Here is a 12,966-nt window from a genome sequence, read left to right as displayed (position 1 = left end):
ACAATTCCCATTTGGGTTCCTAAAACATCTCCGTACCACCTGCATGTTGTTTGAACCAACTGGTAACAAACCCAGCTGCCCACCTCTGAATTGCTTCAATGTCTTCCTTTAATTTTGCCTGGTGCAGATCCCAAACACTCAAGCAGTACTCAAGAATAGGTCACACTAACGTCCTATATGCTGTCTCCTTTACAGATGAACCACAGTTTCCTAAAATTCTCTCAATAAACCAAAGTAAATCATTCACCCTCCCTACCTCCTCGCATGCTTGTTTCATTTCACATCACTTTGCAACATTATCCCCAGATGTTTAAACAATGTGACTGTGTGAAGCAGGACATTACTAAGGCTGTATCCGAACATTATGGGTTTGTTTTTCCTACTCAGCCACATTAAATTACATTTTTCTATGTTTAGAGCTACCTGCCATTCATCGTACAAATAGAAATTTTGTCAAAGTCATCTTGTATCATCCTACAGTCAAGCACCTTTGACACCTTCCTGTACATCACAGCATCATCAGCAAACAATCACAGATTGCTCCTCACCCTGTCCACCAGATCATTTATGTATACAGAAAATAACAGCAGTCCTGTCACACTTTCCTGGGGCAATCCTTATGATTCTCTGTCTCTGATGAACATTCGTTGTCAAGGACAATATACTGCATTATATTACTTTACAAGTCTTTGAACCACTCACATCTTTCAGAACCTGTTCTGTATACTCCCACCTATGAAATTTTGCTTAAGTACGATGATGGTAATAGTTGTATGCCTCATGCATAGATCTTTTCACAGATGCACAAATCTCTAGTAACCTTTGCCTGTCATCATTTGCATGTTCACTTTTGAACCAAGAGTGCAACAGCCATTTCTAAATTTCGTTGCTAAACCACAGTTGGTCTTTCCATCCTTAATCCACTTACTAGGCTCATACCTGAGTAGAGCATGATTTACAATCTGCTTAAGCTTTGCCCATAATTCCTCCATTGTACTGGACCTAATGACTGCAGTTCATTGTCTAAGTGAGATGCTAACAACTGCTTATCTGCTCTTTCTATCAGAATCACTCTCCTAGCCTTCTTGATTGATTTACTAATTTTTGTAACTACAGTCACTATGATGACATCATAATCACTAACCCCCATGTCTATACTGACACTGTTGATAAGGTCCAGCCCAATTGTAGCTACAAGGTCTAAGACGTTAACATTATGTGTGGGCTGCTGAACTGGCTGCTCAAGACAGTTTTTGGAAAACATGTTCGAAAGAACTTCACTAGACTGACTGCCTGCACCCACTGCAATTAATCCATAGATGTCCCAATCTATATTTCACAGGTTAAAGCCGCCTCCAACTAGTACTGCATGATCTGCATATCTATGCACTACTGGGTGTAGACTTCCTTTGAATGACTCTAGAAGTGTCACAGTAGAATTGGGTGGCCAGTCGAAAAAAAAATGCCAATTAATTTGGTTTCACCTAGACCTGTTATAAGTGACCAGATAACTTCACTGTCACACTCGATTTCAACCTCAATAGAGGACAATGTTTCTGTCAACTACAATTGACACTCCCCTCCTACTGCATCTAATCTGTCCTTTTAGTAAACATTCTATGACTTGCTAAGAATCTCAGAGATTTCTACTTCGGGTTTTAGCCAGCTCTTATTACCAAGAATAACCTAAGAATGAGAGTTTTCCTGGAGGGCAGTAAATTCAGGAAATCTGTTCTGAATTCTTTGACAGTTAACTGATAAAATTTTGGAAGTCAAGGTGCCTTTACTATGAATGAAATCTGATGTTCCTATCTGCAAATTACCTAATGAGTGTTCATCAGAGTACACAGCCTAAAAAAATCCCTATGCGCACTCCACAAGTACTCTGCTACCCGAATAACTGCTTCCTCTGTTTAGTGCACCCCTAATCTACCAACGGGAGACCTACAATTCCCCAGCCGGTAATGCAGGTCTATAAATCTGCAGCAAAAACTGTCACAGAGTCAATAAAGCCTTTGGTTGAGACTCTTCACTTGGCTCCAAACCGATGGACCCCAATCACCTCTGGGAATAATGTTGCAAATTGCAAAGCTCTGCTTGCATCTCATGTGCAAGGCCAACAGCCTTCACCATCTCAGTCAGCCACCTGTACAAACTAAAGATGGCCTCAGAACCCATGTGACAGGTGTTGTAAGTGCCAGTGTGAGCCACAATTTCTGGATAACTGCATTCCGCATGCTCAGTAGCCACAGCAAGTCCACCTCCACATCTCGGATGAGGCCTCTCAGCAGACATACCAAGTGCAAAATGCCACTCTTTCCAGCTCCGAACGCTATCTGCCTAAGGGGCTCCTTAACACACCCAATGCTAAAGCTAAAAATAACTAGCAAGTCCATGCCCACATGTGCTTCCTTGGACCATGCTGAAGGAACGGCCACCTGTTTACTCACAGGACAAATGGGCAAGGCCAGACACCCAGCCTCCACATTGGCTTTGAGAGATGCAAATGTGCTACATCCCACCACTCACCCTGCTGGGGATCCACTGCATTGGGTACACTAGGAGGTGCCTTGGCAGCAGAGCCCGTGGGCAAAACAAGCAACCCCTGAGGCATGTCATGTGACACTGCAAGTGACGTGTCAGTTTCTCTGAAACTGCTTCATCCCAAAGCAGCAACCTGAAGGTGCCTGACTGTAGCCAAAACCACATTCAACTGTTTGCAAACTGCGGCCAGCTCTTTCTGCAACCACATACAGCATGCACACGTCCCACCCATCCTAGCAAGAAGTAAACTGTAAAAGCTGACAGAGACCTACATATGCAACTTGTTACCATCCTGACATGTCAGCAGTGGACACTGATGCTGTAATGAACTGTGAAGTTAGCTGTTCAGAAGAAATGACAACTCAGCTACAGAATGGCTGAATTTACAGTTATGAAATGTAAGATTAAACCTCTTAAATACAAAAACACGCACAAAATTTAAGCAATATATACTACGATGGAAAGACAGGAAAAACTATATACATAATGTGCTGCCCTGGAGATATGTCACAGGCAACAGCTGGTGATGAACAGACTCTTTACTCCCTTAAGATGAAACATACAAGCTCCAAAAGATTGGAATGCTTTCTTTTCTATTTTAAAGTATTTCTATGTGCATTACTTGAAATTTTACCTCTTGAAGGTGAGTCATTCTGTCTTCTTCTAACTGAAAATTTTTATGGAACACTAACAATTACTATTTTCAGAAAGCTTAATTTGTTCAACTATGTTGTAGATAGAGATAATGAACCTGTTTTACTTACAATGAAGTGGAATGATAGGAAAGTGTTAGTATTGATGAGATCACCCCATTGTAAAAATTTCAGACGTATTTTACATTCATACAGAACAACCTTTCTGGAGAGAGATTCCACATTCAATGATCTTATGAGACTCAGCTCACTATGTTCACGAGGCCCAGAAGGCAGTAGATACTGGTGCCAAGGTTGATACCACATTCCCTGACTTCTAACACACTTTCACACTGTCACCTAATGAACAAAATAAAAGTGTACCAAATAAGAGACCAGTTTTGGGATTAGATTAAAGAATTCCTATTAATTGGTACACAGCATGTTATTCTTAACAGTGACAAATCCTCAGATGCAAAAGTAGCTTTAGGCATGCTCCAGGGGAGTGTTAGGTAAGCTCATAATGTACATTACTGACCTATAGTCAAATTGCTGAAAGAAAGTCCCTGACAGCCAGTGACTTTGTTGCCATTGCTACTATTTGGCTGTTTGATGTGATGCTATGATGGTCACCTGTCTGCAAATATCCCATCCAAAAATTTTAGAGCCGTGGCAATGCCATACTACTGAAGCATGAAAAAAGACTAATAATCCAATATGTACCACTTATGTTTGACAGTACCGTTCCATTTTGTGAGAGTAATACTGCCCAGGGCCTCATGTACTAAAACTTCAGTGCCTTTTAATTTAAGACTTATTTCTATCTGCAATGTATAATTTCACACGAGGCCAGACAATCTCTATTGCATTAAAATAGCAATGATATGGTGGAAGGTACAGCACTCTGTGAGCATTTTCTTCTGTAATTTTGTCAATGACACAAATGATATTAAGCAATATATGCTTTTTCAAGTATTCCAGTACTCCTGCCTTTTTCATTATTATATCAGATGAATCTATGCTGTACTTCTCTAGCCAGTCCAATATGTCACTCTTCCTGCTGCTGCATGTAGGGGCCTTGTTTAACTGAGCAGAGTAATATGGTGTGTTATCCAGTATTACAGCGGAGCTGCATGTAGGGGCCTTGTTTAACTGAGCAGAGTGATATGGTGTGTTATCCAGTATTACAGCGGAGTTCCCTTCTATGTTCAGAAGTAAAGAGTATACAAACAACTCTTCAAATTTTGCTGCATTCATTTCCTCATGGTAGTCCCCAAATTTCTTTTATGCAAACTACAACAAAGTATTTGGTACAAACCAACTGATTGTTCCAGCATGTAAAAGAGTGAACTGAGTGCCTTTTCCAGCTGGAGCTTTCATTGCTCCTCATGCTGTGTCATCAGTCTATGCAGTCAGTCTGGAATGACCAGCTTTTACTCACATTTTGTCCAACCAAATAATTTCATAAGGTTTACATTTAGATACTTCCCTCAAAAAGCAGTGTCTTCAGGCAATGATATCCTCACATTCAACCAGAACTCTTCTTCCAGAAAAAAAGTTTTTCATCAAAATCCTATCTTCATTAAACTGAAAGACTGGTTGTTCCTCCAAAAAACAACTCACAATTGCACAGTGAGAGAAGCAGATTCTTCCAGGTTGGATATTCTTCCCACCTGCAATAGTCATATACTGTGTCACCAAATTGCATCCTCTTGAAAATTATTCAGTTCTGTCATTTTAGCAATAAACACTCTGGTTTTCTCTGGAGTCAAAAGAACAGCACAGTTCTCCTTCCTCCTTGCTATTCTTTTCACAGAACTTGCTCTGATTTTCAGAGCAGTAATTACTCATTCAATGATTTCTGACAATGGTGTGAGAGGCCAGCCACTACATCTTTCTTTCTCAAAATAGAGTCATATGTTATATATGAATTCAAGAGGTTCTTTAAGGTTGCACCCTTTCCTACTTTCCTACGGCTTGAGGAAGAGGTTATATCACATATTATTCACATAAACTAAGTTGACACTCACAAAGATGGCTGATGGGAGCAACTGTAAATGAGAAATGTCCGTATGGTTGCTCCCATCAGCCACCACACCAAGTGTCAACTTAGTTTGTGCAAACAACTTAGTTTGTGCAGACATTACATCTGAAGTTAATGATATTTTACATTGCACCTTTAACACTAATTGAATTGATAACTCACAAACCGTGACAAATAATAAACACGTGACAAATCCTTTGCAGTCACTAAGGAAGCATGGCAGCACACATGACCTTGAGTAGTGGCAGTAGCAACCCGGAACCATCACCATGGCGAGGTTTAAGAATTCCAGAGCTCAGATTGGCACTTATGTGTCTCTTCCACACAATGTGGTCCATGTGAATGAAGTGTCAGGGGCATTCTTTTGGTGGCCTGGCTACAGTGGATAACATGACAAGTGATGCCATTGTATGCAGAGAAGTTGAACACTATAAACTTGTAGCAAAATGCCAGAAGAATTGTAAAGAAGCAATGCTTGAAGCAGTGACTGGCAACTGACCCAGTATGTAAACACAGTGTCTTGTGCATAAACAAGCAGAAAGACCTGTTACTGTTTGATTAAACAATTGCTGAACAATCACCGGCAACAGTCATGTCCATTTAATGTCTGGGAGTTTATGTATGGAGCAATTTAAAGAGGAGTGACCATATAAAACCAATCATAGCACTGGAAAATGGTAGACAGATTCATGGAAGAACCCTCTGGAAGTGCAGTCCACCAACTTACAAAATCCTTGAATATTTCTCCTCAGTCTGGGGTCCTTACCAGGTAGAACTGAAACAGGAAATAGAGAAAATCTGAAGACAGGCAGCATGTATCATCACAGGTTTGTTCAAAGTGCCATTGCATCACAAAAATGCTCAGCCAACAGTGATAGATGCTACAAGAGGAATGTTGTGCATCACAACACAGTTTACTGTTAAAATCTGAAGAATGTAAATTCTTAGAAGAGTGAACCAAAATATTGCTTGCTGCTACATATATCCTGCAGAAAGAATGTAAAGGTAAAAATAGAGAGATCTGAGTTCACTGAAAGGCTTGCTAACCATCATTCATCCTACGCACCATTTACAACTGAGACAGGAATTGAGAGAAGTGACAGCACTCACCATCACACACCATATGGTTGTTTGCAGTGAATATATGTAGAATGTGACTTCAACAGTGAAGATTAGGCTTTCAATCAAACGTTCTTCCTCCATGTTCACTTAATACTCTCACATTTTCATGTCATCTGGCATAAGCACACATTATCACTAGAAGCGTGCACAAGGTAACGTACAATCCCCTTAGTCACCACAATGTCATTTTTGACAAATCTAATCCTGGCCACTTTGTGACTTGTCATCATTTCACTGAAACTTTTTTTCCACATTCTGAACAAATGCACAATATTTTTCGTAACACTCACACTGCTCCGTACTCACAGACTTGATACAATAAAACAACTCTCTTTCTGCAACATCACTCATAAAATTGATCCCACCACCCTTCAGCAAGTGTGAGAAGCAAAGTACTGATGGTGCATTAGCAGCTTGGATAGTTGCTGCTACTAATGATGTGTGCAACATCTGTTTAAGGTGAGAAACAACTTTTCTGTTAACTTCTAAAACAATCCATTATGTTGTATGAGCTAAAAATCTTAGTTGATTAAATAAATGATTTCATTGTGTCCTAAGAAAACTGTCCTGCATGATATTTAATATTCTTTGATGAATGAAGAACTGTGGAAGTGGGTATCTTATATAACTATTCACACATATAATTAAACTCAAGAAAACAGCTCAGAAAGTATAAAGAGACACTCCAGGGGGAAAAATGCGGCAATTGCACTCAACAGTTGTACATGGTGTGTAGAATTGTGATTTTCCATATTTCATTACTTACCTGAACCAATATTCAATTGCAGTTGGGTGTGTTTTATCTTCCTCAGACAATAAAAACCAAACAAAATCTGTGTAGCTCATCTTGTCTTCATGCCTTGGTCCACGAGTGACAGCTCCCGAGAATATTCGGTCAATCATACGTGACGATAATGCTGTTGAATATGAATGCTCTATGTAATGTAATTTTACTGCTCGAAATAATAAAACAGTTACAAAAATAAAGTAAAAAAGTAGACTAATCACTTAATTTTTTTAAAAAATCTATTGACTTCTGAATACCTACACTATACTGTGAAGAAGTTTGGTTGTTTAGTGTTTGTATTAACAAGAAATTATGTCTATGTCCAAAACCAGACATTTTGTGTTTGAGAAGTGTACAGGATCAAGCTACTTGGTACATTGATTAAAACATTGAATTTGTATTCAAAATAAGTGAAGTTCAAATTGTTGTGACTGGTCATTCTGATTTAGTTTTCTGTGGTTTTTTTTTTTTTTTTTTTTTTTTTTTTTTAAAAAAAATCACTTATGACAAATACTGAGATGTATTCTTCAATAAGGACACTGCCATCTCATTCCCTTGTTTTTCACCAATTAAGGACCAACAACTTTGGTGTCTACTTGATATCAATCTCTAACATTCCATCTAGTATTACAAATAGACAAGATATATCTTTCCCAAGTAGGTAAACAGTTTTCCTTTCACCTGCAAAGGTCTTTTCCATGTACCTAAATTGTATTGTTAAAGCATTGTTCTTCATAATCTTAACACTTGCAGAGAGACACACCATCAAACACAGTAAAACAGCACCAAATAAATCTGAATCAAATATCTCAAATCATGAGCATGGTTCATTATGAGAGACAGAAATGGGGAGTAAGTGATCACTTGCTGAAGGTGACTAACCAGAGCAGAAGCAACAGATAAGTAAATCAATAAGTTTCTTGAGCATTTAAAAATAATTTTTCCATAAAAAAACAAAAATAAAGACAAGATACCACAGAAAGTGAAAGTATGAAGTAAATATGTTGGAGAACACTTTTCATAGCAATCTATAGCATTTTTAAAAATTATAGACAGCAATTTTTTTAAGCTAGGGGACTTTGTAAAGGCTACTTCTCATGTCCAATATATTCCTTGATTTTAGATTATGCAAATCTGTAACTATAGGTATAAGTGACTGACACTACAAATAAGAAGTCAGGATTCTAGAGAGGGCGCTAATGTAATACTTTTTTTCAAAGCAGGTAGTCACAAATGAAGATTGCAAAGTAAAAATAGCTTCTATGATAGATGTTGAAACTGACCAAATGGCAGAGCAGAATGAAAGGTAAAATAAACGACGAATGACGGGCTTGAGTATTTTACACATGTTCTGTTAATTTGTGCCTAAGCCTATTATCACTTAGCCAGAAAAAGTTTTTTACCTTTATTTAACTACAGTTTCATATCCATTTTTTTTTATTTTCTACATGTTTGTAGAGGAAAAGACAAAATATTTTAGTAGTGAGTGTATTCAATCACAAAAAAGAGGACTGGGGTTTAATGTGCTGTCAACATCAAGCTCAGATAGGCTGAGGATGGGGTAGGAAATTGACTGTGTCATTTTCAGTTTAAGCATCCAGGCATTTGCCTTATTCAATTTAGAGAAATCATGGAAATCCAAATTTGGATGGTGGGATGGAAATTTGAACCCTTCTCCCCTCGACTGCAAGTCCAGTGTCTTTATGATTCACAAAGACATATCGATGCTCATTCAGTCTTGTTCATGGTACCTCAGTCATGACAGAAAACAACACTACTTAAGAAGTTCCAGATAGTGTACCAAATGTTCTAGGAAAACTTTTATTCTTGTTCCACAACAATGGACTAAAACTGAATATCACAAAGATCCAGATAATGCAGTTTGTCTCCAAATCATCAGCCCTGTAAAAATAGCTCAAAATAATTGCTCAATGGCAGAAGAAAGCCATGTGAAATTCTTGGGCCTAAGCCTTGACAAATAAGTTAAATATGGACAGTTAATTTGAATCAACTATTTGGTATGGGATAATTTTCTGGACAAATTCTACAAACAGCACAAGGCTATTAACTCTTCAGAAGAAAATCATTAGAAAAACATGTGCTGCCCATAAAAATGAGTCATATCACCCAATATTTAAGCAATGAAAAATACTAACTATTCCTTCATTGTACATTTTTGAAATTTTGATTTTTGTTTACGATAACCAATACAAACTTGAAAAATACCGTTTTAAATATAGCTAAGGTATTCATCACAAGTGGAACTTCAAACTTCCCTCACACCACTCAAAGCTTTATGGTGAGACACCACTCTACAAGGGGCTAAAATACATATGACAAAGTACAAAGTAGCAATGCATTAAATATGGACCTTGTCTCTTTGAAAGATTATTCCATAATGTTTTAGTACAAAAATATTACTATACCACTGAAAAATTCATAGAAGACAGATTTACACTTTGAACAATAAAAATACATAGACTTTAATCTCAAACTATTAATTTACAACAAATACTGTAGTCTTATATGTATTTTTATTAGACACACTTGCATACTTGTTAATCTATAATGCATAACTTTCAAAAAACAATGTAAAATAATCTTTTGTAAATCATTATATTGTTTTCAAACTTGGCATGCCTCCTGTACAGCAGATCTAATGATCTGTACACTGTATGCAATTTCACATATATTTTATTTTAAATAAATTGAGTTTCAGACCCTCAAGAGATCATTTCCAGTTACTGCTATACCAGCAAAATATTACAATCAATGTAATAACTGTTTTGTGGCACTCAAAATATCACAAAAATAACAATTAAATTAATTTTATTTGAGACTGTGTATACCACATTCCAAAACACTTTATCCTTTCTTCTACAAATACATGTAACAAAGATTATCTTCAACTTCATATATGAGGTGTTTATTCTGTGTGGAAATTTTTTGTATCCCAGTGGCATTTTGTCAAATACCGACATTATTTGAGAAATGCAGCTGTTGTGTGACACACAATGTTTTCAGCACACAGAATCGTCAATTGCTCTTAAAATTATTTAAAAATATCTATAAAGATTAGAAAATAATTATTTTTATTGTATGTACTACATTTCTAAGAAACCAGAGGCATACCATTTTTTCTGACAGACTGCAACTTTTATGGCCAAAGATTTTGAATTCTGCTTCCATTTAGCATGCTACTCTGCTAAAAAATTCATTCAATTGTCCCCCTTTCCCCAACCCAAGACAAGATTTCATTCAGAATCTAGATATAGTCTTCATACCATGTTCACTATGCCGAGCCAAATCTTGTCGATCTATGTACAGATCATGGTCTCGGTCCAGCTCCCAGAATTTGCAGTAAATAACATAAAAATGTTCATAACTGAAATATGCTGTCACTTGGTTGATGTCTTCCTCCTCCTCCAGTAACTGAATAATACGTAAGAGGTCCGAACGCCTCAACTCTGGCAGAGTGATCTTGCCACTCCAGGAACGATTAACGCAGTAGAAGATTCGTGTTATAACCTGTGAATCAACAGCCAGGAACATTCCTTAATGCAAATCTGCCATACAAATCAGCTTCTTTACTGTGAATTATTATCTAAAGTAATTTAATTCATATTGTTTTATTCAACAAACATTAAGAGCATTAAACATTACTGCTGATCATACATAAAAGAAAGATAATTATATGTCCTTAAGTCTCATAAATATACTTAGCTTTAATTTTACACAAAAGATAATAAATTAGTTTTAAATATGCAGTTAACAAGGGATTGATACAAATATTTTGAATCTCTCTTCAAAATATATATTGTAAAGCTCTTAAACACTAGAGGATGAAACGTAAAAGCATGAGTGTGCAAGTCAGGAGTGGAAGATACTGTCAAATGTTTGTGGAGAAGCAAGTGGTTGTCGCCAATGAAGAAAACATATGTGACATGTTTAGACAACTGGTGGAGAACCACTAGATACGGGGTAAAACAAATACGGTCTGAAAACTGCTGAAGAAGACACATCTATCTAGTAGTGCATAGCATATCTTCAAGCTCTGATGTCAGTGGTAACAGACCATGAGACAGACTCCACAAGACACAGATCCAGATCCATGACTGCTCAGACCTGCCACCCACTGCTTGCAGAAATTGGTCTACATGTACATATTCTGCAGTTCACCTCAATGCGCGTGCTTGAAGGCAATTTGTGTACCACTTTCTCTTCTCCTCTTACTCATCCCAACTCCAAATAGTGAACAGAAAGATTGATTATTGGTAAGTCTCCATGTGAGCATGAATCTTTCTAATCTTCCATTCACGATCTTTTTGTGAGATGTATTTAGAAGGAAACAATACACTGGTTGACTCCTCTAGGAATGCAGGCTCTCAGTATTTTCACAGAAAATCACTCTTTGATGCACAACAGCTCTCTTGTAATGTCTATCAGTGGAGTTAGATGAGCATCTCTGTGATGCTTTTGCAGGTACTGAATGAACCTGTGACAAAACATGCTGCTCTTCTGTGAATCTCTTCTACTTCCTGTATTGATCCTGTCTGGTAAGAGTCCCAGACTGACGAGCATGAGAAAGGGTTTTGTAAACTACCTCCTTTGTGGATTCTTCCAATGGATCTCAGTGTGGTAACTGGCTTTCCTAGAATTAATCTGTTGTGGTTGTTGCATTTCTGATCCAACTGTATGCATACTCCCATTTATAGTCCACAAACCCAACAACCCCAGATGCCCCATTGTAGCCAGTTACTGTGTGCCCACTGAGAGAAGCTCTTCTCTCATGGACCAACACCTTCCACCTATTACCCATAACCTACCCTTCTATACAAAAGACACCAATAATTGACTTTCCACATTTCCTGTTCCTTTGCAACCTGGAAATGTGCTCATCACTGAAGATGACACCTCGCTCTGCACTGACATCCCCAATGCCCATGGCCTTGCCACTATCGATCACTATCTTTCCCAACACCCAACTGACTCCAAATCTACAACCTTTTTATTGGTCACCAGGACTTATTTTATCCTCACCTACAATTGCTTCTCCTTCAAAGGCACCATCTACAAACAAATTCATGGTACAGCAATGACCACATGCATGGTGCCACCCAGCACCAACCTATTCTTAGGCCACCCAGAATCCCAAACCCCTCATGTTGTCCAGATCCACTGATGACATCTTTGCAATCTGGACCTTGGATGATGACACCCTATCCACCCATCTAGAGGACTCCTTCCTAACCACCCAGAATACCAAGCCCCCCTCTCCTGGTTCAGATTCACTAATGTCATCTTCATGACCTGGACCAAGGGTGAGGATAGCCTATCCACATACCTCCAGAACCTCAGTAACTTCTCCCCCATTTGCTCCGTCTGGCCCTCCACAAACCAACAAGTCACCTTCCTCAGTGTTGACCTCATGATCAAAGATGGCTACATCAGTACCTCCTTTCACATCAAACCTACCAACCACCAACAATACTTCCACTTTGACAGCTGTCAGCAATTTCTCTCCAACCCTCCCACAGCAGTATTCCACTACCTACCAAAACTAGATGTTATATTTGTCCATCCCTACTCCACCCCTGCTCCCAACCCCCTGCCCCAATGCTCCTATCCCTGCAATACACCTACATGCAAGACCTATCCCAGACATCCTCCCACTACTACCTATTCAAGTCCTATCCTGTCAAAGGCAGGGCTACCTCTGAAAACAGCCATGTGATCTACAAACCAAGCTGCAACCACTGTGCTGCTTTCTTCATGGGCATGGCAACTAACAAGCTGTGTCTGCATTAAGGCGACCACCAAACTATGGTCAAGAGGCA

At 38.4% G+C, this 12,966-nt stretch overlaps 1 protein-coding gene across 1 annotated transcript in view; it reads right to left on the bottom strand.

The window, feature by feature from the left end:
• Positions 1–12,966, bottom strand: part of LOC124775334 — a gene marked incomplete at its 5' end in the record, with an annotated part of 310,733 nt that overhangs the window by 59,077 nt on the left and 238,690 nt on the right. Inside the window, 2 exons of the mRNA XM_047250165.1 lie at positions 7,109–7,259; positions 10,414–10,657. Of these exons, the coding sequence (XP_047106121.1) occupies positions 7,109–7,259; positions 10,414–10,657 (395 nt within the window). The remainder of the gene's footprint in view (positions 1–7,108; positions 7,260–10,413; positions 10,658–12,966) is intronic.

This window comes from Schistocerca piceifrons, chromosome 2, assembly GCF_021461385.2.
Source record: "Schistocerca piceifrons isolate TAMUIC-IGC-003096 chromosome 2, iqSchPice1.1, whole genome shotgun sequence".
Classification (NCBI taxonomy): domain Eukaryota; kingdom Metazoa; phylum Arthropoda; class Insecta; order Orthoptera; family Acrididae; genus Schistocerca; species Schistocerca piceifrons.
This window is presented reverse-complemented; position numbering and strand designations above follow the sequence as displayed.